General features: G+C 51.6%; 1 protein-coding gene across 4 annotated transcripts in view; it reads right to left on the reverse strand.

Moving 5' to 3' along the window:
- The window catches only part of TNS1 (tensin 1), a 218,472-nt gene that overhangs the window by 155,291 nt on the left and 36,036 nt on the right, over positions 1–27,145 (reverse strand). For all 4 annotated transcript variants that reach the window (XM_079782334.1, XM_079782331.1, XM_079782332.1 and 1 more), the window contains exons 2-3: positions 20,429–20,543; positions 9,303–9,340 (exon numbers count right to left, since the gene is read on the reverse strand). In XM_079782334.1, the coding sequence (XP_079638460.1) occupies positions 9,303–9,340; positions 20,429–20,543 (153 nt within the window). The remainder of the gene's footprint in view (positions 1–9,302; positions 9,341–20,428; positions 20,544–27,145) is intronic.

A 27,145-nucleotide genomic window follows, 5' to 3' on the forward strand; every position in this document is an offset into this window, starting at 1 on the left:
AAAAGAGGCTCAAGATCATTATTCATCAGGGAAATCAAATCAAAAACCACAATGAGTGAGGATGTAAAATGGTACAGCTATGTTATGGGCTGAATTGTGTCCCTCCCAAAAAAGGTAGGTTGAAGTTCTAATCCCCAGTACACCTCAGAACGTGACCCTATTTGGAAGTTGGGTCTTCAAGTTAATCAAGAGGTAAATTAAAATGAGGTCATTATGGTGGGCCTTAATCCAATATGCATGGTGTCCTTATAAAAATTTGGACTCAGAAACAGACAGACACACAGAGAAGATGAGTGAGGACACACAGGGAAAATACCATTTGAAGACAGAGGATTGGAGTGATATACCTATAACCTGAGAAACACCAAGGATTGCCAGCACACCACCAGAAGCTAGGAAGAGACAAGGAAGGATTCCCCTACAGTTTTCAGAGGAGCATGGCCCTGCCCACACCAGGATTATGGGTTTCTAGCCTCCAGACTTGTGAGAATAAATATATGTTATTTTAAGTCATGCAGATTAGGGTACCTTCTTACAGCACACCTAGAAAACTAATACAAGCTACTTCGGAAAACAGTTTGGCATTTCCTCAAAAAGTTAAACACAGAATTACCTTGTGACCCAGCAATTCCACTCATAGACCAAGAGAAATGAAAATGTATGTCTATACAAAAACTTGTACATGAATATCCATGACAGCATTATTCCTATTAACCAAAAGATGGAAACAACCCAAAGTCCATCAACTGGTGGTATACTTGTACTGTGGAATATTATTTGGCCATAAAAAAGGATATGCCTTGAAAACATGCTAAGTGAAAGAAGCCAGTCATGAAGATCGTACATTCTATTAGTTCATTTATATGAGGTCTCCAGCATAGAGAAATATGCAGAGACAGAAAGTAGATGACTGTTTGCTCAGGGCTGGGACGGGGTGGGGGAAGGATAGAGAGATTGAGGAGTGATAGCTATAGTGGACAGGGTTTCCTTTCCAGGTGATGAAAATGTTCTAATATTGACTGATGATGGTCACATAACACTGAATATATTTTAAAAAACATTGAATTGTAAACTTTAAATGGGTGAATTGTATGGTATGTGAATTATACCTCAATAAAGTTGCTACCAAAAAAAAACAACAAATAGTAAGAAAGGCCCTTGACCCCGGAAAGCGTTACTACGCACTTGGCACTGTGCTCGGTGCTGACCAAGACAGCAAGGACAGACATGGGTCGCCAGAAGCGGTAGCCCAGCAATTCTCAAATGTGGCTGCAAAGGAGACCTACCTTGAAGATACAGTTTGCATACAATAAATGCATGCCTTTTAAGTCTATAGTCCAATGAGCTTGACAAAGGTATGAATCTGAATAACCACCACCACAATCAAAACAAAGAACATTTCTATCATCCAAAAACAGTTCCCTTCCATCCTTTTCCCTTCAATCTTCCCACCACCCCAGTTCCAGGAAATTCCTAATCTCCTTTTTGTCATGGTCATTTTGCCTTATGGAGACCGTCATAAGAATGGAATCATCCAGTCCATCCTCTTGTGTATATGGCTTCTTTCGCTCAGCACAGAGCTTTTGAGATTCATCCACGATGTTGTAACAATAGTTCATTCCTTTGAATTGTCAACTAGTATTCCACTCAACAATTAAATAACGTGGAATACAAATCCTGAGCCATTCCTTTTAAATCCCCAACAGGAGAGAAACAATTGGGGACAGAAAAGAACCCTCTGTGACATAAGGGTGGGGACTAAGGGAAGCTTAGAACTTGCTTCTTTCAAAAGATTTTGGAGGAGAGCTGGGACCATTATATCACAATTTGCATGTCTATCCACCTGTTATGGAATATTTGGGTTTCTCCAGTTTGGGGCTATTGTGAATAAAGCTGCTGATTATTTATGTACAAGTCTTTTTGTGGCCACATTTCCATTTCTCTTGGGTAAACACATTGGAGTGGAATTGCTGGGTCACATGGCAAGTGTATGCTTAACCTTACAGAATGGTCAAACTGTTTTCCAGAAAGCTTCTACCATTTGACACTTCTACCAGTGGTTGTCACTTTTAAAAATCCCAATGCACAGGTCATGCCCCAAACCAATTAAATCAGAATCTCTGGGGAGTAGGACCCAGACATCAATATAGTATTTAAAGTACACTAAGGTGATTCTAATATATGGACCAGATGAAACCACAGATGTCAGGTACCTGAGGCAAGCAAACAAGCAAGACACATTATATTCGCCTGCATAGTTTTCCTCACTCTTCCTTGATGAAGGGGAGAGAGAAGAGGAGCAAAACATATGCAAGTATCCAGTTCTTTTTTTCTTTATTGTTTAAAGTATTACACATGTCTCCTCTCCTCCCTTCCCGCCCCCGCACTGACACACACACACACCCCCGCCAAAGTATCCAGTTCTTGACACCAGTGCCCTCAGCAAGCTTTGTTGGTTTCGCAGATTCTCCCCACCTTCAATGAGTTAGGAGAAGGCAGGAGGAATACAAAATAATAAATATTTCTCACTTTTTGACCACTTACTTTTGAGCTTGACATTTTAGTTGGGTTGTTATTCACAGTGCTCACAAGAGCACTACAAAATACCGGTAGGTTCTACAAAATGGGTTCTGCCCTGTGTTACATACAAATGAGGAAACGGGGGCTCAGAGAGGTGAAGCAACTTGCCCAAGGTCACACAGTCAGTTACTGATGTAGTCAGGATTTAAACTCAACATTCTGTCTCCAAGGCCAAAGAGCTTAAAGCTGAGCTCAGAGCATTCGACGGGACCTGGGGCCAGGAACCTCCCCCAACCCAGCTATTCCAGGTAGTAGGAAAACACAACAAGCCTCCAACACAACTGAAAGAAGGCTGCAGGTGTGTTTATGAGAGAGCAGGAAAGGTGATGTGTTATGTGACTGAAAGGTGAGGGTTAATTATGGGATTTCCTCTTCTTTCAAGCTTAAAGAATGGGATTTAAACCCCTATAGTACAGGGGAGGAGACCAAGTCATTGCTACAGCCTCCTCCTTCCCCCTACCTGGTACTTGGGATAGGGAGGTGCCGGCCCTGGGACGGGGGTAGGAGAGAACCAAAGGGATGGGTCATCTACCTGCCCAGCAGCTGCCTGGTCCTTTCATTGAACTCTTATCTGACCTGGAATGGACAATGAGCATTTTGCTGGAAGGAGTTGTTCTTGTCAGCGATTTCAAAACAAGGGACAAATCAGGAGTTTTGTTTCTCAAAAATGTATCTTGGGATTAGAGGAAATAGTGTGGGCTATGCAGATACTCTCTGTTATCTTTGCAACTTTTTCATGATTCTAAAACAACTCAAATTAAGTCCCCTTAAAAATAACAAATTCATGCATAGTACCTGGAGATTGCAGAATCATGTAGCAGAGCAGTGAGGAGAAAAGCCAAACAAGAAAATCTGCTATGTACATACACACTGCTCACGCTAACATAAAGTAGAAGACAAATCCTGGGCCATTCATTTTAAATCCCCAACAGAAGAGAAACAATTGGGGACAAATAAGAACCCTCTGGGACATAAGGGTGGGGACTAAGGGAGGCTTACAACTTGCTTCTTTCAAGAGATTTCAGAGGAGCGCTGAGGAGGGGGGCTACCACGAACTGTGGTGCATTTCAGGTGCCTGACCCAGACCCTTCTCTCTACACACCTCTGATTCTCTCACCGCCTCTCATTTTCTCTTCCTTTCTCACCTGCTCTCCATCCATTTACCCCAGGGCAGTGCCAGAATCATGTAGAAGGCCATTGTGCACAGATGTCCTTAGTCAAGGTGGTTACCCTCCCTGGACCTCAATTGCGATCTGCTAAATGGGGTTACCACGAGCCCTGCCCACCTCACAGAACTGAGAAGGGGGGTGCAAATGTGTGTGCTATGAAGTTCTGTTGTAGACACAGGTGATTCAATATTCAGAACAGGTTTGTTCATAACAGCCCCAAACTGGAAATAACCCAAACGGCAATCAACAGTAGCATGGATACATACATTGTGGTTGATTCAACACAGGGAATATAACAGAGCAATAAAAAAGAATGAACCACAAGAACACAGATGAGCCTCCCAGACATCATGTTGACTGAAATACGCCAGACACAAGAGTAAACATACTGTATGATTCAATTTATATGAAATTTAAAAAGAGGCAAAACTAATCTCGGATGTTACAAGTAAGAACAACAATTACCTTTGGAGGGATATTGACTTGGGAGGGGAGCGTATGGGCTGCTTCTGGGATGCTGGGAACGTTCTAGATCCTGATCTGGTTCATGTATATGTGCCAACTGATCAATTCGTGTACTTGACAGTATGTGAGTTATACCCCAACTAGAAAAGGTAAATGACTAGAATTACTGTTTGGAGCATTTCTGTGTGAGGAGATGGGAGGGCTTTGTGGAAGGGAATTAAAAAGTGGTTTTGCTGTTCCTTCTCTTTCCTGCTCTCATCTGTCCCCCCTCCCCACCCTCTCCCTAAGTAAAAACCTCTCATTTCTCAACATTCCTTTATTCTACCCTCTTTTACTCCTTCATTAGAACCCCTACTATGGACCAGGCACTATTCTAGAAACTGAGGACGCAACATATCTTTCTACCCTTATTGGTGCAATAAACACGTATTTAACACCCACTCTGAGCTGAGCACTGAGGCCCTCCTCTACCACCACTGAACATTTTCTCTCAAGCAGGTCCAAGGGGACAAGAAACTGGGCACAGACTATCCAGGCTCCTTCCCAGTCTTCACCTGTGGTTCCAAAAAAGGAGAAAGGTGCCTACTATGTGCAGATGTGCATTTAATCCTCTACCATCTAGCTCACATAGCTGGAAGGCAGCAAGGGTAGAGTTCAAACTCCAGGTATGTCTGATCCCCACCCCACTCCCATGGCCTCTCAGGAGCCAGGTCAGCCTAGCCCTCTCTCCAGACATCCGTGGCTGACAGCTTCTAAGATGGCACCATTGACTCTTGCCTCCAGGTATTTGTGCCCTTATATAAGCCCCTCAATAGGCACGGCCTGTATAACCAAGCAGATACTGTAGAAATTACAGTGTTTGTCTTCCAAGGCTAGGAAATAAGATATCTGGCTTCCACCTCGCTCTTTCTTGAATCGCCACTCCAAAGAAGCCAGCCGCAATGTTGTGAAGACACTCAAGCAGCCCTGTGGAGAGGTCTGTGTGGCAAGTAGCTGAGACCCCCTGCCAAGAGCCAGCCCCAACTCGATAGCCACGTGAATAAATCACCTTGAAGGTGGATTCTCCAGCCCCAGTCAGGCCTTCAAATGACTACAAGCCAGCTGGCATCTTGACTGCTACTGCGTGAGACTCCAGGCCAAAACCTCCAGCTAAGCTGCTTCCAATTTCTGCCCCACCGAAACTGTATGAGATAATAAACATTAGTTGCTGCTTTAAGTTACTACTTTGAGGATACTTTGTTACATTGTATTGCTATATATAATTAATTCAGCCCCTCTCCAAGCCATGGGTTCATGCTGTAGGAATAGTCTACAACGGGTGGGGAACGTCCGGCCCGCGGGCTATATAAGGCCCACAAAATCATTTGGTCTGGCCCTGCCAAGGCATTAGGGGTGAGTTAATTAAATGTTTGACCAAATATAGCAGGCTAATTTTTAAGTTGATAATTTTGTATGGCCCAAGAATGATGTTATAAATATCCAAATGGCCCTTGGTCCAAGGATAATGTTATAAATATCCAAAAGGCTCCCCACCCCTGGTCTACAAGGTGGCATATGAAGGCATCCAGAACAAGCCATTTACTGGAGCGGTGGCCAGAGTGGGCTGAACTTGAGAGGACAAGAGAGGACCAGCCTCAGCAACAAATCCCCAGTGTGTTGGAGAAGAACTGTGAAATAAGAGACCAAGCAAAGCAGAAATCCTGGCGCCTCCTTCCTAGAAATTTCTCACACACTTCATCTATCTTAGTACAGTAAATGGAACCACGTGCACCCAGTTATTCTGGCCAGAAACCTGAGAGAGATCCTTGAGCCCATTCTCTTTCTCACACCCAACATCCCATCCATCAGCCAGGCTCTGGGCTCTACCCCAGAACGCATCCCAGACCTGTCTCTTCTCACAGTCTTTCCTATGAGCACCATGCACTAAGCCACCAGCTTCTCTCACCTGGGCAACATCAGTGGCCTCTTGGCCCATCTCCCAGTGACTGCTCAAGGCCAGAGTGACCCCCTTAAAGTGGAGATCTTCAGATCATGTCACTCACACTCAAAACCCCTCCAGGGCTCACTAATCACCACACATCTTCTTTCAAGCCTGACAAGCCCATCTCACCTCAGGGCCTTTGCACTTGCTCTTTTCATCTCTCAGATCATCATGTAACATCAGTTGGGTCCCATCTTGCGCAATACTTCCTCTGAGTTTTCCTGGGCCACCTAAGCCTAAGCCCTCTCTAACCCACTGCTCTAACTCATTCCTTATGGGATTTGTTTGCCTATTTACTGCCTGTCTCCCCTATTAGAATGTCAGTCCCACGAGGGCAAAGGCCTTATCTGTCTTGTTCACCTACAACAGTGTCTGGCACACAAAAAGAGCTCCGTAAACATTTGCTTACTGAGTCCTGTCTCAGGTAGGGGAATGGATGAGAGGACCTCCACATGGTTATAAAACCCAGAGGACAGAGCTCTGCTGTGTGCTCGGAGGCTCACATCACCCTTCTCAGCAAGAGGAAAAGGCAGGCCAGTAGTAAGAGCTGTGGTTTATGGGGAGACTTGCCAGCTGGGTGGGGCTCACAGCACCAGTGGGTTCCCTTTGCTGTAGAGGAAAATCCTATAACAAACCCCATCTGTCTGTCCAGCCACTGCCCTGCCAGTCCACCTCGCTCCTCTGGTTGGCCTTGGCTGGGCAGAGCAGTGTTGCTGAGCCTGGTGTATCCTGAGCCCCCAGCATGTGCCAGAATTGCTAGGCAGGCCACACCCCCACCCAGAAGTCACCTGTAGCACCCCTCTGTCTCCAACAGGAGGTGACTGTGCAACAAGAGGCTAACTCTGTCACACCTCTCCGGGTCTCTGGGCCCCCCATTGGCCCTATTCAGACCCTTCACTGGCAGTATATTCATCCCCTTATCCTCTCTAACTGTATCCACTGCTGCAAGAGATGGGAGGCTAAGGGGGAGGGACAGGTGAGGATCAAAAAGAAATGTCTGCTGGTAGGCAAGAAGGGGTAATTAGAAGAAAGCGCAAGGCCCCGGGACAGATATGACTGAGGAATGACACTGCGATGCCTTGGGAAAGTCATTCAACCTTTGGGTGCCTCTGTTTCCTATGGATCTTTTGGCCTGTTATATGCTCTGATGGAATTAAAAGAATGAAATCAGATAATGCATTGAAGTGCTTTCTAAGGTCAAGGCACTGTACAAGATGTTAGTTAGAGAAACAAGTGTTGCCCAGCTGGTGTGGCTCAGTGGTTGAGCATCGACCCATGAACTAGGACGGTGGTCGGCAAACTCGTTAGTCAACAGAGCCAAATATCAACAGTACAATGATTGAAATTTCTTTTGAGAGCCAAATTTTTTAAACTTAAACTTCTTCTAACGCCACTTCTTCAAAATAGACTCGCCCAGGCCATGGTATTTTGTGGAAGAGCCACACTCAAGGGGCCAAAAAGCCGCAGGTGGCTCGCGAGCCGCAGTTTGCCGACCAAGGAACTAGGACATCTCCGGTTCGATCCCCGGTCAGAGCACATGCCCGGGTTGTAGGCTCTATCCCCAATAGGGGGTGTGAGGGAGGTAGCCAATCAATGACTCTCTCTAATCGATATTTCTATCTCTCTATCCCTTTCCCTTCCTCTTTTAGTAAAAAATAACAAATAATAATAATAAAGAGAAACAAGTGCAGGAAGGGCGGTAGGGAGGAGGTCGACTGGGGAAAAGTCGGAAGGTTCTGGGATGAAGAGTGGAAAATCTCGGCTCTGGATGAAGAGAACAAGGAGGGGTATGGAGAGAGAAGCAGTAACTCAATCCCCACCATAGGAAGCAAAAGCTGAGGGAATCAGAAAGGCGGAAGACAAGGGAGGGGCAGAAACTGTACAGATGTGCCCCCTGTGAGCCAGACCCTTTGCACCTCTGCTAGGAGAACACTCCAACCTGGAGTGTAGAGGTGGGGAGACGCCCCAGCAAGGCTGTGTGCTTTGCTTGAGCAAGGTCCCACAGGAGGAAGTGGGTTCCCGCGCAGACTCCCTGCTCCATCAGCACCCTTCTCCATGGTAACACTTGGCCCTCAGAGCTACCAATTGATAATAATCCACTGCTATGTTTCTGAGCGCCTACCATGTGTCAGGCACTGTGCTGGGCACTTCACACACATTATCCCGTCTCATCCTCATAATAACCTTTTCTTATTCCTGTATCTTTGAGGATGAAACAGGCTCAGGGAGGTTACATGACTTGCCCAAAGTCACCCAGCTAATAAGAAGGGAGAGAAAAGCACTACGAGGGAAAGTGCAAAGATTGACTGCATCTGAAAGGTTAAGGCCAAACATCTCCACCTCCCGAGAGCAGATGGATTGGGATGGATTATTTGGGAAGGAAATTACTCCAAGAAGCCACCACCAGCTGCTCCATCACTCCTCTGTCCTGGCCTGAGAGGTGGCAGCAGGGGTCCAGCCAGCCCGGCCACCCAGGACCCACCAATTCCTCTGGTCTTCTTGTCTCAGTTTTCCTCTCCCACCAAGATCAGCCAGAGAACACTGATGGGGAAACTGAGGACCTAAGTGGGACCTGGTCAATGAAGAGAGTAGGATGGTGCTTCAGGAGGTTCCAGGAACATTGCGACCTTTTCCCAACCCTTTCCCACCTCGTCCCCACTTCCCCTACCTATCCCTTTTGCACGCCAGGTCTGGTGATTGCGACCCCCTCCCGAGTTTTTCTAAGCTGCCGAATCAGACCTACCAGGGCTCTGCGCCAAAGCAGAATTGAAATGCATCCCCTCCCCCTCGACGCCCCCACCCTCCCAGCGAACTAGGAGAAATACCGCCAAAGGCCCCTCTCCCGGAGCTCAGTCCCCACCAGCAACCTCCAGTAGCGAGAGAATGGAGCCGCGCCCCCCACCCAGATCCAACTCGCCCCCCTGCCCCCTCCCCCAGGCCGTCGCCTTCACCTTGACCTGAACCCGCTCCTGCCCCAAGCTTTGCATAAACAAAGAGAGGAGGAAGGGACGCCCCCAGCACCGCCCGCCCCACCGGAGCCCCGTCTCCAGTCCGGGGACCCGAGCCCGTCAGTCGCTGAGCCCCCGCGGGGGCCCGCGGCCCCTTACCTTAGCCTGGCATTTCCGATGACAGGAGAAGCTGCAGACTGCAAGAGGGCGAGACACAGAAAGAAAGTTTAGCCGCGAGGTATGAAATGGAAACTCCGGCGAAATCTCCTCCCACCCCGCCTGCAATCGCGCTCGGAAGGGAAGGAGGGAAGGAGGGGCGCAGGGAGGAGGGGGCGGCGGGGGCGGCGGCCGCAGCTCCCCGGGGCCTGCGGGGCGGGAACGCCGGGGCTGCGGACCCGAGGGCTGGGCAGAGCCTAGCCCAGGGCCAGGGCCCCTCCAGCGGGCGTGGGAAGATAGGAGGAGCAGGGGGAGGGGAGGGGACCTAGTCCCCTGCTGGATCCTGGCTAGGGCCAGAGGTGGCCCGTTCTCAGGCAGGACCCGCGCCAAGGAATAAGGGGGGCCTTCTCCCCTTACACACACCCAGCAGGCAGCCGGCACCCGGAACCACCCTCACACTCACTCACCCCCAGAGAGTCACATAGACCCAATTCATGGTGCAGAAGAGGGCCCATGCACATATACATACACATTCACAACCATACACACTCACTCATAACCACATACACCCATACTACACCCATGCACTCAGCCATACAGGCACACATAGCCATACACATACATATAGCCTCACACATGCACACGCAGTACCCAATGAGAAACCTCTGACTGGAGTCGGGGGGAGAGGGAGTGTGACCAACACACACACAATTTCATAGCAGACCCTCAGAGTGCAGCAGTCGGACAGACATGTGGACAGATGCTCACACAGCATGACTTGAAACACACACACACACAGGATTTGCTCCTCCCTCCTACTACCAGAAGCTGGAATCAAATTTCCTAAGGGGTTCCCTCAGCCTGGAATGTCCCAGCCCTGCCCACCCCACCCCCAGGGCCCTCCAAGCAGGGGCTTCGTGGTCCCCTCCCACCAGGTCCCACAGATGGGGTGCAGAGTCCTGAGCTGAGCTTCTGTACTGACTTGGCCTTACCGGCTGCCCAGTACCTGCTGAGGCAGGTGGGTTGGGGACACTGGAGAGGGGAAGGCAGGAGAGCTGCCCTAACTCCAAATCCTGGACAGCCACAGTCCCTGGCTACAGCCAGCTGTCCAGGCCTCTCCAACCTGATTTTCAGCAGTACGCAGAAGGAGAGACTGAGGCACAGATGAAGGCCCAGAGCTACCCACAGAGGTTCTAGGGCTCCCCAAACTAAGGCTTCTGGTTTGTCTGAGAGTGTGGGGGTGGGGAAGAGCTGGGAGGCACAGTGGATGGAGACTGGGATGTGACCTTGGCCCTGGGCCCTACCCTGGGACCATGTTCTCTCAGAGCCTAGTCCTGGCCCCAGCTCAGGCATATGACTCAACCAGTGCTGAGCAAGGCTTTCCTGACCCCACCAGCCAGCCCAGCTCAGAGACTTCTCCACCCCGGCCACGTCAGGACATAGCCGCCCTGGCCACCCAAGTCAAGTCATGCCCATCTGGCCAGCTTTTCAGTTTCTTTCTCTCTCCCCCACCCCCACTGCCCCAGGTGGCAGCTCCCCTCCAGAAGGTGTTTCCATTCTGACAGCAGCAGCCCCACCCTCTACGCCTTCTTTTCTGGCCCTGGAATGTGGAATTGAGAGCCTCAGGCCTTGTGGCCTGAGCTTGGACTCTCCCAGCCAGGCTGGTCCCCCACCCACCACTGCCTCCAGCCAGAGGAACCTTCCCCATCCCCCTCTAATCAAACCCCAGGCCTTCCAGAATAAGTCTGGGCCCTCCTCTGGAGGTCTCACTCACTGTCCCCCACCTTCTCATAGATATTATCACAGAGGACACACCTCCCGCCACCACCTTTCTTCCTAGGATATGGGCTCCTTCAAGGATCTCTCTCTAATGCGCACGCACACTACACACAGCCTGGCACTCAGTAGAGGCTTAGATGTTGGCCTAGTTGGACCTGACTGAAGAGCTGCCCTGAGTTCATGTGCACCCCCACTGAATCATGCCTGCCACCACACACAGCGCACTTTTTTCCTGAGCCACAACCCTTCCCCCGAACATCTTATAGTAAACCACAGAGGCATCCCTAAGTGTCCACTCTGGGCCGCTCAACCCCAGTTTAGCCACAAGGAGCACAGGGGGAGCCAGGCCTCCGTCTCCCTCCAGCGTCCTTCTGACAGTTCCAGTGCACTAAGCTCTCGCCTACCTCAGGGCCTTCGTACTTGCCGTTCTAGCTGCCTGGAATGCTCTCCCTCAGTCCAGCTCTCCATTGTTCACCAAGCCAAATCCTTCTTCTATTTCTGGAAGCCCCTACCCAAATTACAGTAGGCTTCCCCATTACTCTTTATCAGCAGCACCCTAATCATTTGTTTCTTGGCACAGCTCACAATCTGAAGTCATTTGGGTAATTTCCGTTCACGTATGTATAGTGTATCTCACCACACTAGACTCATGAGGGCAGAGGCAGGCCTATCTCACTCACACCGTATCCCAGTACCTAGAACAGTGTCTGCTCTAGGCCCACAGCACTAAACAGCATCTTTGTTTAAATGAGAAAAAGTCCCACCCTCTGGGTTGACCAGCTGTATGGATACACAGCTGAGTATAGTGTCCTTGTGGGAATAGCAAGAAGGTGCTTATTCTTCATTGGGACCCAGCCTTGTACCTGGGTTCATGGCTTGGTGAGCAAAGCATGGGCTGATTCCAAGAGCTCTCTTGGGTAGATGCCTTTGGCATTGAATGGCCTACGTGACCATACAGGGCAGCCCTGCCTGTCACACAGTGGGCAGACACTCAACAAGTGCCCTTGAATGGAGGGCAGATGGAGAAATCATTGGGCAATTGCAGTACAATGGGCCGAGTGCTCCCTGTGTGCTGGAATGCAGAACTTGTCCTGGAAAGTGGGGAGTGAGGAAAGACCTTCCCCTGGCCCCCGGCCAGAAGACAGAAGCTCAGTAAACTGAACTCAAGTGGCAGGTGTGGCCAAGCCCTGGAGGACAGATTTTTACACCTTCAGACCTGGCTGGTGTGGCTCAGTGATTAAGCATTGACCTATGAACCGGAAGGTCACGGTTCAATTCCCAGTCAATGCACATGCCCGGGTTGCAGGCTCAATCCCCAGTGTGGGGCATGCAGGAGGCAGCCGGTCAATGATTCTCTCTCCCTCTCTCTCTGAAATTAATAAAAATATATATGAGGAGGAGGAGGAGGAGGAGGGGGAGGGGAGAGAGGAGGAAGAGGAGAAGGAGGAGGAGGAGGAGGAGGAGGAAGAGGAGGAGGAGGAGGAGCTGCTGTCCTCAGTCCCCCAGGCCCCTCTAGGGATGGTGCCTTTACATCTTAGTCACCTTCCTCAGGGCTTCTCCCAGGGTGGGCAGCATTTCCTGCTCCAATGTGCATCCTCCTGCTGCAGTTGGAAACTTGGTCCTGCCAACCTGCTGGCTTCTCACTTCCCAGATCAATGGCACATGCACATATGTTACAGAAAGGGAAACTATGGCAGCCAGCCTCCAGAGTGGCCCCAGTGTTTCTCGCCTCCTGGTATGCACACGCATCTGTAGTCCCCTCCCATGATGAATAGGGCTGGTTTGTGTACCCATTCAGATAGTGGAGAAATGATGATGTGTGACTTCTGAGGTTGTCATCAGAGGTTGTCCCTGTGGCTTCAGCCTTGGTCTCCTGGATCACTCACTCTGGAGGAAGCCAGTTATGTCATGAGGACACTCAAGCAGCCACGTGGAGAGGGCCATGTGGTGGACAGCAGAGGTCTCCTGCCACCAGCCAGGGCCAACCGGCATATGACATATGACAGCATCCCGTAGAAGTGAATTCGGCATATGACAGCATCCCATAGAAGTGAATTCCCCAGCCCCAGTCAGGCCCTCAGGTGTCTGCACCCCAGCTCACGTCTTGACTGCAACTTTATGCGACACCCAGGGTCCAAACCACCCAGGTAGGTCACTCATGAATCCCTGACTCCAAGAAACTTGTGAGGTCATAATTTTGTATTCATTTTAAACTGCTAAGCTTTGGGGTCATTTATTACACAGCTACAGATAACTAATGCAGAAACCAGAGCACAGGTTCCCTCAGAAAGCAAGCAGACAAAAGGTGATGCCGGGAACTGAGAACAGAGGCCATCTCCTGAGTCCTTCCTTGCTCCCTGGGTACCCGCGTGCCCCTTTCTGTAACTTCTTCTTCCCTGTCCTCACCCTGCCAAGAAATTTGTCATCATGGCCCAGAAAGTAACTCCAAAGAGGCTGTTGAATCTCAACCTTCCTCCCCAGCCCACCACTGTACCAGTTCAGACCAATTATCTTTCCTCCAGCCTGCCTCTCTTCGATCCACAGAATTACAGACCATTCTCAAGTGTAAACTGATCATGTCACCAGCTTAGAAGCCTCTGTCCAGCTCCTCAGCATATTTACCTGGACTTGTGTGGCCTGGTCTTGCCTCCATCTCTGGCTGCTGTCCCAGAGAGATCTGTTCCTGCCATACCAAGTTCCCCAGAAGAACTTTAAGTCTGCAAAAAGCAGACTCATAAACATCCTTCAAGGCCCTGTTCAAAAGGTCCCCTCTCTGGGTAGTCAGGCATTCAAAGATGGTCCCTCCCCCCTCTGTGCTCCCATATCCCACTGTTCACACCCCTTGGAAAGCTCTTGACACCTCAGAGGACTAAGTAATCCTTTATGATTTGTTCTCTCTCACATCCAACTGCTGCTCTAAGGAAGGGAGATCCTGTTCAACTCTACAGCTTGGAATCCTGCCCCTCCCCCTAGCTCAGGGTCTGACGTACAGGTGAGACTCAATAAACATGCAGTAAATTTCAAACTGGAAGGATTCTCTCCAGGCTAATCCCCTGAGACCAGGGCTGACATTGTAGGATAATGGGATAGATATCAAGGAGGGTGGAAGAGCCCCCCTGTTCATTCTGCTCCAGCCCCTGCTGGGAGAGGGCAAGTAAGGACCATGGTCAGTGCTCCCCGAGTGCTTCAGTACAAACACTGCTTATGCTCAAGCCTGATAAGGGGGTGAGGAGACTAAGGGAGCTCACTAATCCTTCATCCATCCATCACTGGTCCTGCTCTCCATCTGCCCACTTACCTACTGGCTGCATATATACTGGCTCTCAGCTCAGACGTAGGTCACGCCCTAGCTCTGTGATCTGGGGCAAGTTACTCAAACACTCTGAGCCTTCATTTCCACATCTAGACAATGGGGGTCCTAATAGCATCTACCTCACAGGGTTGTTGTGAGAATTAAATGAGTTAATATGTGTGGTTGGCCCAGAGCCTGCTTTCTATAAGATGCTATTAGCAGCAGCATCTTCATCATGTTCGTTGCCGGCATTGTTATTACACAGAAGAGCCCCCGTCTCTGAGTCAGGAGACCTGGGCTCCAGGCCTGACTGCTACACATAGCTGTGTGACCTGAAGCAAGTCACTCTCCGTCTCTGGGCCTCGGACTCCAGCTCAGAAAATAAGGCAGTCAACTGGCACCTTCACCTGCATCCTTGTCTTCATCAGCTGGCTCAATGTTTAAAACACAAAGACTTCTTCTTAGTTGGAATGCCTTTGACAGAGCAGCATGGGTCCCCACCACGCCCTGCTGTCTCGCACTCATTTGCCAGCACTACCCCTGAAGGCCCTTGCGTTCCAGCCCCTGGAACAGATGGTCTCCCCGCACTCTTCCAGCTGTGAGAGCCCAACCTCCCCCTCCTGGCATCCCTTAACACATCTCAGGATCAACCCCACCTGAGTGGACGGTGGCCTCCCCCAGTTCCGAAGGAAGGTGGTGGCCTCTCAAGACAGTGGCCCTGCAAGATGAAGCCCCCTAGGGAGTGACCCTGTCAAGCCAAAGCTCCACGGAGCCCTGGGAGACCCATCACCACCCATGGGTGTCAACACTTGCCCCCAGGCAGCGCACAGCAGGTGGCCTGAGAGGGCACGGGAAACCCCATTGTGGGGAGAGTTACCTGATGGGCACAGAACTCCACCCACAACCCCAGCCCTTGGCCAGCTTCTGCCTCACTAGACTTCGTATACTCTGTCCTGGAGTGGCTTCCTGCCTCTCGGGAACACAGGAAGCTGACATTGTTGGGATCTAAATGGCCTTTTCCTCCTGGCCTTGGGTCAGAAAATGAGCACAGAGCCTCGGTGTGCACCTGAGCCCAGAGCTAAAGGCCCACACTCCCGGCCCACCTCAGCTCCTTCCCCAGCTGCCCACCTGCCCAAGCGCCTCACAGCCCTGCCCTGCCCTACCCATCTTCATGCTATCCTGGAGGTGTGTAATAGTTTATATCATGTGTCAATTTGGCTAGGCCATCGTACCTGATATTTGTTCAGCATTATCCTAGATGTTTCTGTGAAGGGGTATTTTTTGGGGGGTGGGGGTAAGATTAACATTTAAATCAACAGACATTGAGTAAAGCCATTACCTTCCAGAATGTGGGTGGGCCTCATCCAATCAGTTGAAGGCCTATATACAACAAATGGCTGATCTCTCCAAGCAAGAGGAAATTCTGTTAGCAGACTGGTTTTGGACTCGAATAGCAACTCTTCCCTGGGTCCCTAGCCTAACGGCCTACCCTGCAGATGTTGGACTTGCCAAGCCTCCACAATTGCATGAGCCAGTTCTGTATAATAAATATCTATCCATCCATCCATCCACCCACCCACACGTCCTGTGAGTTCTGTCTCTCTGGAGAACCCTGACTATTACAAGGTGTCTCAGAGGAGTGGGCATGGTGTGGTTCTGAAGTTGGAGCAAGAAGAAACCTGAAGATCGTCCCATCCAGTGGTTTTCAAACTTTGATTTTTGCAGCCTAACTCTCTTTCAGATGAACTCAATGAGGAATCTCAATGATCCGTTCATGTTTATTTAATACTTGTTATATGCCAGGCCCTGTTCCGAGCACTTTGTCTGTTATCTCATTTAATCCCTGCAGTTACCCGAGGAAGGCGTTCTGCTGTGTGTCTCATTTTAAAGGTGAGGTAACCAAGGCTCAGAGAGGTGAAGCAATCTGCCCAAGTTCTTCCTGGTAAGGGGCAAAGCTGGGATTTAAATCCAGGACATCTGAGCCAAGTGCAAGACCACCACACCATCCTACCTTTGAATATATTTAACTCCTAAAACCAGAGCTGCTTTGGTTGAAGTGTGCAGGTGTTTCAAGGCCTCAGCCCCTTAAGCTTTTCCTTGGATTTCCCCTTTATCCTTTTCTTCTCAGGCCTCTAAAGTAGCTCCAAAGAACACAACTCCTTTCAAACCCATTTGGAACCTCTGATCTAGTCCAGCCCCTCTTTCAGAGAAATGGAAAAGCCAGTCCCAGAGAGGTTAAGTGTCTCACCACGATCACACAGCAAGGCTGCCTCTGATGACTCCAAGGAGGTCCTCAGACACAGGGGACAATCTGGAACCACCAGTGAAGTAACACAGGAGAAAGAGCTCCTGACCAAGGTTTCTCCAAATCCATCCAGTGAGGGCTTCTGGGTAGACTGGTCCCATTAAGGGCTGGATTGTCCTCCCCAGGTACATCCCACTCTGAGGAAGCTGCCCCCACCTTCCAGGCTGACTAGAGGCACTGAGAAAGGAAGTAGTCTACGTCTGGGCCTCAGTCCAGGTCCAGATGGCAGCCCTTGGGCCCTTGAGCTGGTATTCTGGTCTCTTCCATTGAGTTTCAGCCTAGTGGGAGGCTAGTGCCCTCGAGCAAGGCCCTAGACCCCCTAATGCACTATCCCTACGACCTGTGGGAAACCCACTGTTTGAAGTAAGGAACTCCTACACATCCCTCAAGACCCAGCCAGCCTACATGTACCCTTCCTGCTAAAGCCTGACAGGAAAATCTCTGCTAAGTCAGAGACAGCCTTTCTTGCAATCAAAAGTGTCAGCTTTGCCACCATGTTCTGAGATCGTCTGGTGGCATGTCTGTCTTCCCAGGTGAGGGGCTGGGTCTTGGCACCAGTACCTGACACAGCATCCAGCCTAGAGGGCAGGCACTCAGTTCATCACTGTGCCTGCCAGTGAATCAGCGCCTGCACTGGGAGACTTATCCAGCCTATGCAGACGCCAGCAGGGAGTTTTACAGGCCCTCCCACTGTCTGGCCCAGCCCCTTGTCTGTAGATGAGGAAACTGAGGCCTGCGCAGGGGAGTGACTTCTGAAGTCACAACAGCTGTGTGAGGGACAAGGCCAGAAATGGAGCCCGGGCACTGACAAAGGCCCTGGGCCATTGTCTCGTCCACCTCTGCCCCACTCACACTAGTACTCATTTACAGCCACACACAGAGCCTCGGTGTTCCCCACCATAACCCCCTGCAGGGCAAGGACAGGGTTTATTATTAACCCCATGATACATGGGAGGAAACAGGCTCAGTGAGGTAGAAGACTGGCTGAGGTCTCACGGTGACCTCATCGCCTATATATCTGTCACACTTACGCCCACATGTCTCACCACCTTAGTTCTTCATCTGCCTCGTTGGTCCTTGTGTCCTCAGAGCCAGGATGAGACTCCAGGTTCCCTGACTCCTTTCCCTGCCTGGTCTCGCACCTCACCCCCTCAGCCATATTGCATTAAACAGTGAAGTGCAGGAGGGTGAGAAGTGGAAGAACCATGGAGGTTACAGAGCAGGGTGGCCAGAGGGGACGGGACGAATGCCCCAGCCTCTCAAGTTCTAGCAAAGTGTTCTCACTGCCCCTAGCCTGCAGCCACATTCCCCTCAGCAGCACAAGCTTTGGGAAGACTATAAATCCAGAGGTTTGGCGTTCTATACACCCCACCTACCCATCGCCCCTGGCTGCTAATCCAGAGGGTTACCACGTTATAGCCCAAGACATGAAATGAAGACTGGAAGAGAAACCAACAAAGCCTTTGGGTTGGGCTTGGTAAATAAAATGTGGCTTGGATTTTAGTCCACAATTGCCCCCTCAACCAGGGAACCACCCATGCCTGGTAGCCCTGGATGAATGGAAGGACAGAGGGAGGGAAGGAAGGAGGAAGAGGTGGATGGATTAGGGGTCTATCCATCTCATGCCACCACAACCTCATGGTTCCAAAGCACAGAGAGTGGGCCTACTCGTTCAGCTCCTACCAGTAAGCCCAAGTGGCCCCAACCCTTCCTCCCCCCTCCTCCCCCCCCCTCCCCGCCTGGTGACCCTAGCCCTCTTACTGACGACCCTCCCTTGCTGGGCTCACCCCTGGCCCTTTCATGGCCCAGTCCTGACACCTGGTGGTGCCCCTGGAGTGTGGCCCTGGCTTTCTTCTCACTTCTCACTAACTCACCCTGAGCTGCCAAACCAGCCTGGCAGCTCACTGGCCACCTGACCTCCACTCCAGGTTCACACCTGGCAGAACCAGGTGAAACTGGGGGCATCCCTGCTCACCTTGGGAGCCTTCCATTCACATGGGGTCAAATTCCCTCCTCAACCTGGACCCTCAAGCCAGGTCAAGTGGGAAGCCTAGGACTACAGACTATCACAGAACACAAGGCCAGGAATGTGCCGAGGTCTCACAGTGAATGTGCTGGGACTTCCTTCTACCCCACCCCTTGCTGCCTCCTTGCAGCACAGCTGTGGGAGTCACTGGGGTGAAGGGAAGGCACACTGGGGAAGGAAGGAAGGAACTGAGGGGAGGGTCAAGGGCTAACTTAAGCAGGTTCTCGGGTGGGGTGGTGATACAAGCAAAATACAAAGACCCACCCTCAGCAATTCCTTCCAGACTTCACCCAAAACCACCGCCTGACCAACCAGAACTCTTAGAAGGAGGGTGACACCATGTGGCTGATTTTGGTATTGCAAAAGTTCCCATTGGCCCCTAAACTCAACCCTTCTTCCATTAAAGACTATAGCCCTTTGCCTATGGAATGCCCTCCACAGGCACAATCACACACACACTCACAAACTTCGATACACCCACTCCAACCTCTGACATCAGCTGAAACTCCTGGTCAGAACCCTTCCCTCCTCCAAAGAGCACACTGGCCTAGCAGCTGTGTGCCTTACCAAGAGATTTACTTACTCTGAGCCTTGGTTTCATCTGTAAAACAGATGCTATGAGCAATATATGGGAGCATGCATGCAAGCCATCTAATTTTAAGTGCTTCAACAATTGTTCACTAGGCTCTGCTGCCCAGCCTCCCAGCTCCACTAGGACGCTGATATGAAGGGAAGGAAGGAGAGAGTCCAGGTGGAGTAAAGGTGCCAGGGCAGGCAGGAACCCAGCCCCTTTGGCATACCTGGCATACCTGGCATTTCAGGAACTCTGCAAGGTGCAGCTGGTTTAAGTATGGACTTGGGGGATGAGGAGAGATGGGTCAGAGAGCTGGCAAGGGGTGGGTCCTGCCAGGCCTTGCAGCCATGGGAAGGGGCCTGTCCTTTGGAGGGTAGTGGGGGCCCAAGGCTTTACCAGAGAACTGACATAACTAGGTCTGTACTGAGTCCCGCTGCAAGCTGTCAGGGAGGATGGATTAGAGAGGGTGGGTCAGAAAACGGGAGGCAAAGGGGCCACATTCAGTCGTCCAGGTGAGAAATGCCGGCAGCTCAGTGACTCAGTGGACTGATGGGAGATGGGGGTGAAGGAGATGGAGGCATGGGAGGGAGGGCAACTGGGTGGGTGATGGTGTCAGTCACCAAGATTGGGTACATGGGCATCCTGCTGATTTCACTGACTTCTGGCACCAGTGACAGCCAAACACCAGGCTGTTCTAGGAAACAGTGAGAACAATTATTGAAAAGCCTGTCAGCCAGCAGCCACCCCCCGCCCCCATCTGACTAGGGGCCTCTTAAACTCACCCCTGAGCTGCCACAAGGGAAGGACTGTGGCTTGGTGTCTTTGTAGGCCTGCTGGTGCCAGACACACACCATCCACATGCCAGCTCCACGTGCCACCCACACACCTTCCACATGCCATTCGCTCATGTTACACCAGTCATCCATGCACAGGCTACATGCCATTTCCATGCCATCCCTCACCTGCCATGTACCAGCCACACACATCCACATGCTTGCCATCCGGTGGGCTCTGCATCACCCCCCAAATGAGAACCAGGCACCAGGTGGGGACCCCATGGAAATCCGCAAAGCCAAGTCCCAGCCTGACTGGCCCCAGGCCATCTCATTCCCAGGAAGAATGCTCCCATCCTCCTGCCTCATTAGCTGCTCACCTTTGCAGGTGCAACCCTCCCGGGTGATGACCTGCCGGCAGATACCACAGGGCTTCACCTTCTTGAAGGTCTTCACCTTGAAGTGGTGACTCTTGGGGGCCTCCAGATCCTCTGGCTGTGGGAGGAAAGGCACAGTGATCAGGCCTGGTAGCAGGCTAGGGTCCCAGGAAAGGAGTTGAGGGGTCTGGGGAAGATATAGGCAAGGACTAGGGAAAGGGAGAGGCAAGGGCCCTTTCAGGTGTCACAGGCCTGAGCCTGTTTCTGGGAGGAGGTGCCCAGGGAAAGAGAAAGCTGTGGGTGGGACCCAGACTCCCAGGTGGGGTCAGTGTACTGAGGCCTAGATGACAGCTGCAGACCCCAGCAGCTGGGCACCGCAGGCCCCTCCATGGTTTCTTAATCACTTTTTAAAATGTACTTTATTAACAAAGTACACTCATTTTAATGCATTGCTCGATACCAATTTTACGCATGTATGCCCCATGAACCGCACCCCAGAAGGTTCCCTCGTGGCCATCCCATTCACTATCCCCCCAGGTAAAGACTACTGTGACTTCTAGCACCAAAGATTCATTTTGACAGATCTTTAAACTTCACATAAATGGAATTATACAGTATGTATTCTTTTGCAAAGCTTCTTTCGCTCAGTCCTATTCTGTGAGACTCACCCATGTGGTTGGTTACACAGAGCAGTAGCTCCTCCTTTTCATTGCTGTGTAGTACTCCATTGACTAGAGCTTATTCATTTATCCATCTACTGTTGATAGTCCTTAACTTTTACCCATGTGCACAGAATGCCATGCCCCTCAGTTCTCTCTCACCCTCACTACCATCCCCTGCCCCAACCCAGGAGTCTTCTTCCATCTTTATTTTTATTTTCTATTCTTTATATTAGGAAGATCTCAGTATGTTAAATATTCTATTTAAAGCGATACCACCACACACATGATATGAGAGGCAGGCTAGCAGTCCAAGCCTTCTCGTGAGCTCCTGGACCAGTCAATCACCCTCCCACCAAAACCACGGGCATCACAAGGTGGGGCACCACACCCCTCGAGCTCTGACAGTCTGTCTTTTGTAACACATATGGGCACACACCCTGGGAGCAAGCCCTGCACCCACGCTGCTAAGAACCACCCTCCTCCAGCCTGAGGTGCCCCGTTCAGAGGACTCCCCAGAGAAGTCATCCCTGCCTGCAGGCTCCATTCCTCTCCAAGGCGCCTCACTGTGGTGTCTAACCTGGTCCATTCCCCTACTCCGGCAGCAGGGGCCCAGGAACACAGACACTGGCAGCTCCCTCCTTCCCTCTCCCAGGCACAGAGCTTCCGACACCATCCGCACACACATGGACACACACACAGAGACGCGGTCACAGACCCTGCAGCTCCAGGGAGGGGGTTCTGCTCTTCCAAGTCCCCTCTCGCACCCTGCCCCAGGGCCTCCCAGCTCCAGGACAGGGCTGGAGGGGCAACTTGTTCAGAGCAGGAACGGTGACAGTCTCACACACCCAGCATGTCCAGGACTCCTATCGGAAGACACTGTAGTGGTGAGTCCTGGGGAAAAGAGACTGGGCCATGAGAGACACAGAGAAAAACAGACAAAATGAGAGAGAGAGACAGTAAGCCAGAGTAACAAAGATAGAGAGAGAGAGACTGTGGAGGAGAGACAGAAAGAGAGAGAGGACAAAGACAGAGTGAACAGAGACAAAGACAGAGACAGACAGAGAGAAGACAGAGAAAAGCCACAGGGAGTCAGACAGAGAGGGGGAAAAGACCAAGATAAAGGCAGAGACAAAGCAAAGGACCAACAAGCCCACACAGAGAACGTGGTAGATTAGATAGAAACACACAGAGACTGTAAAGGGAACCGGAGAATCAAAGGGGGACAGACAGACAAAAGGACACAGGAGCCAGCTGGAAGGGGCCCCCAAAGACTAAATCGGGGAAGATCTGAGCATCAAAATACATAATGACAGGAATGGCTTAAATGAACCCATTCTGATCTGTGAAATAATTGGATAAATGGAAAGATGAGGAACAGAGCATTTATAAGACTCCAAGCACCTCCCCACATCATACTTGTAAATTACCAGGGGGAAATGTAACTTCCTGGCAGACTCCACTTTAATCAAGTGATCAAAGGTAACGGCACCAGTGGTTGTGTGCCACAGGGGGACATACAGAGAATGAGCATCACTTCTGCCACATTCCTGCCAAAGAGACACAAGCCCAAGCTAATCAGGAGGGAACATCAGCCCAGCCCAAATTGAGGGACAGTCTACCAATCCACAGCTTGGACTACTCAAAAGTGACAAGGTCGTGAAAGTGGAGGAAAGACGGGGTGGATTTCCAGACTGAAGGAGACTGAAGAGGTGCGACAGCCAAATGCAATGGCTGGTTCTGAACTGGATTCCTTCCATGCCAGAAAGGACATCATTGGCCAATTTATCTGAGGATGAGATGGTAGTCACAGATCAATGTCAGTTTCCTGGCTTTGATGGCTGTGTTGGGTTAGGCAGGGGAAAGTCCTTGTAGGAAAATCAGGAAAGCATTTAGGGGTGGTAAGCATCGTGTCAGCTACTTATTCTCAAATAGCTCAAGGAAAAAGAAGGTCGCCCCGGCCACATGCCAGGTGGCTCAGTCGGTTGGAATGTCATCCTGTGCCCCCAAAAAGTTGTGGGTTTGATCCCCGGTAGAGCAACCGATCGATGTTTCTTCTCATCTCTCTCTCTCTCTCTCTCTCTCTCTCTCTCTAAGCATGTCCCCAGGTGAGGATTAAAAAAATAAAAATAAACATATCCTCAGATGAGAATTTTTTTAAAGGGTCTTTGCATTGCATTTGCAACTTTTCCGAAGTTTGATATTGTCTCAAAATTTAAAGAGACAGGCAGATGGTGGGAGACAGGAGGGAGCAGAGGCAAAGCCCAGGGACAGGTGGGGAGCAGAGAGTGGAAGAGACAGGCATGGTGCCAGGAGCCCAACAGTGTCCTCTGGTGGCTGGGCCAGGCAGCAATGCCTGGGTCTGAGATTCCAGAGAGCTGGGTTTTAAGAGTAGAGCTCCCAGCTTCCTCTGGGGTGGGTGAGAATGGGGGCAGAGCACTGCCCAGCCCTGGCCTCACTCAGTGTCCCCATGCCACCAGGAGGGACAGGAAGTCCCTGCATTCTGAGGTCTCACCAGCCCGTTTTCCCATCTCAGCTCCTGGCTGGCAGCCTCCGGGTGATCTCTGTCGCAGACATTCCAGGGAGGGGGCCCAGCCCAATGTCAACTGCAGCAGCCCAGGCCTGGGGTGAGAGGAGGGGTAGGGAGGGGACTTGGGGTTCCATGTAAGGCCTGTGTGGGGAGGCAGGCAGGAAGCCCTACAGGCCAATCAGCTCAGCCCTACTCTGGCACCTCCAAGCCCGCCTTCCCCACCCCACTAAGTCAGGCAGAACTCCCTGTTCCCAGCTTACACCCCAGACTTCTCTGCCTACACCCCAAATCCAGCCCTTCCCCCAAAGCCCGGCGAAAGAGGCCTCCTTCCCAAAGCCTAGCTGGGCCAGTGGAATCTCATGAAAGAGCGTCCTGGCCGCCCGGTGAACAGATGGGGAGCAGGCGGAACCTTCCATGCTGACAAGCAAACTCCGTCTTCTCTCCTGGGCCCTGAGTTTGCCTGCCCAACCCCATAAAATCTGAGTTTACAACATCTCTCCCCGCACAGGCTCAGAGAGCAGAAACAGGGTTGCAGATACACCCCCGCCACCCTCACACCACTCCCAGCAGCCCCCGACAATGGCCCAGCGCCCTGCTGCCCCAGCCCCACCCCGTCCTGTTCTCCGGCTGAGCGGACACTAGGATGGGAGTCTAGAGACCTGTGCTCTAGGCCGACAGCCTTGAGAACATCCGTGGCCTTCTCTGGGCCTCGTAGTCCCCAGATGAAAATGAGGGGTGGGCAGAGTAGGGGAAACCGTGGGCCAGTTTGAGATGGAGGGACGGGAAGCTGGGGGCAGGACATGCTGACGTGTACAGAGAGTGAGATGTCTAATGAGATGCCCCTTCCATGAGGGGCTGGAGTACCCTGGGGGCAGAAAGGAGACAAGCAGGGCCACCCCCGGACTGTAAGGACTCTGCCAGCTCTGGCTTCCCTGGGCACAGAAGGGGTGTCTGGTGCCCTTGGTGAAAGAGTCACCCACACAGGTCTGAAGGGTTCCAGGATGATGGAGGAGAATGTCTAGGCTGGCTAAGCCTCTGATCTGCAAATACCCGAAGGGGCCGTCATTATAAGGAGGCACCTAAGTGACCTGTGAAGTAACTGAAGGCAAAACAAAGCCCAGCGGGCAGAAGCCAGGAGGAGGCATGATTAGACGCAGGGCTGGGGAGAACGTCCCAACCATCACATGTTGAAAGCCTGACAAAAAAGAAAAAGAAAAACAGGGTTCTGGTACCTATCTTGCCCTGGCCCAGGGCTACTCTGCAGGTACAGGCAGAGGGTGTGAAGGAGCCCGGAAAATGCAGAGCTCCATGGCTTGTCATGACAATGACCACCGTTTTCCTGACGGTGGCAGGCAGCCTCACAAAGCACTGCCAGCCCCCCTTCTTGCTGGATTAACCCCTAAGGGGCCTGAGGAAATGCAGGGGCAGAGGAGGCTCTGCCACACCTCCCTCCAGAGCCAGGACCCAGACAAGGAAAGGGGTCCCAGCCCAGAAGTCATCCTGCCCCATCCTCCAAGCCCTCAGCCCTGGCCCTGTGACAAGCCCACTCAGCATCAGAGGGCTTTCCTGGCCCTCAGGGGGTCCTCTCCCTCCCAGCCTCCACTCAGCCAAGCTGGCCTGCCAGATGCACGTCCCAGCCAGAGGGGTGTGGCACATCTGGCTTGGACAGCCTTGGCAAGAGGCCTTGGCCCTGGGATGGGAAAGGCTGTTTGTTGGTTCCTCCCTGCCCCATAGGGAGGAGAGCTGCGTGGGGGTGGGGTGGAGGGGATGATAACCCTAGGGGTCCTTCAGCTCAGGAACTCCTGCTTCCTCACCAAGGACCTTCCCCAGCCCCGCACCACACCCACCCCCAGGCCCTCTGTGCCCAGCTCTAGGACCCCTGGATGATGTGGCGAGAGGGCAGAAGTCTGGGAGCCAGTGAGCCTCGTGAAAGAGAGTCCCCAAAACTCAGGCCCAGGACAGCCCTGGAGGGTCAGCTCCCCTCTCCCTGCCTCCTGGCCCCCAGCCCTCCCTGTCTCATCGCCTCAGGTTGAGAGGCCAGGGCCTGGTTGGCATCAGCCATCATTTCGAGGGGGGAGACTTGGACTCGCAATGGAGAGGTAGGCCTGCATCTGGCAGTCCCCTGAGCACCTCAAAAGCAAGCTACCCCCAATCCCACCTCACCTTCTCATACACGCCAATGTTCCTTCCCCGCCCACCCCCCACACACAATCCCCTAGCCAGCTAATGTTCTGACCGGGGTGTTCTTGGTCACCCCGGGTGGAAAACTCTGAATCACTCTCAACTCCTCCCTGCCCTCCACCCTCCAATCAAACCAGTTGCCAGACTCTGTGAATTTTGCTTCCTAAACATTCTCTCCTCCATCCTGTGCTTGTTCATTCCACTGCCTTTGCCCTCCTGGAAGCCCTGTCATTTTTTGCCCAGAACTGTTGCAACAGCCACCAGGACCCCCGATACAGGGTCCTCACACATCCTCTACACAGCCTCTAAGGAACGCAGCTCTCTGAGGTTACTGACACCACCATTCACCCCAAAATACTCCCATACATCCAGGATACAAGCTGCACTCCCTGGAGCCAACAGGGGAAGCAGCTGGCCCATACCCAGCCCACCCTGCCATCTCAATCCCCCGCACCCGCTCCCCAACTCCCTGCCAGGCGGCCACCTCTGAGCCTCTGCTCTGCTTTCCCTCTTCCCAGGATGCCCTTCCTCCCTCCTCAGCTTTTAGCTTCTAGGCATCCTCGAAGGAAGGCCTCATTCCCACTTCATCCCGCAGGAAGATCTTCCCAGGGACCACCCCTCGCCGCCACCACCATCAACCTCCCCACCGCTGTCTTCGTTTTTTGTTTCAAAAGCTAAAAGCTCCTGAAAAGATGAACTCGTATATGCCCTTCACCTGGACTCACCCGTTGTTAACATTTTGCCACGTTTGCCTGCTCTCTCTCTGTGTCTGTCCCCTGCCCCAATGTAATCGTCACACTCGGGGAAATTCAGCAGCAGCGCCGTCCTACCTAACATTCGGGTCTTACTCTAATTTCTCCTTTCTAGCGGGGTCTTTGTTTTGGTTTTGGTTTTGCACTTGGGACCCAATCAAGATCCTGTATTACATTTAGTTGCTGGGTTTCTTTCATATGCCTTAATCCAGGCCCACTATTCCCCCTTTTGATTTCTCCTTTATGACATGGATGTTTTGAAGAGTCCCCACTAACTGTGTTGCAGAATGTCCCTCAGTTTGCATTCGTCTGCTCACTTCCTCATGATTCAGGCTTAGTATCCCCAGACATCCCTTCCTGCGCTCCGTGGCACCTTGGTGCCCCATCAAAGCCCTCCATGCAATCTGACTCACCCCTGCTCCCCCACATAGCTAGGTGACCCCGGGCAAGTTGCTTAACCCCTGTCTGCCTCACTTTACTAATCTGTTAAATGGGCTAATGATAGTAACACCCATCGGTTGCTGTGAGGATCAAAGGAGATGGTGCCTGAAAAGCAGTTGGAACAGCACCTGACACATAGTAAGCATGGCCTGTGTTT

Source organism: Cnephaeus nilssonii (genome assembly GCF_951640355.1).
Source record: "Cnephaeus nilssonii genome assembly, chromosome: 10".
NCBI lineage: Eukaryota > Metazoa > Chordata > Mammalia > Chiroptera > Vespertilionidae > Cnephaeus > Cnephaeus nilssonii.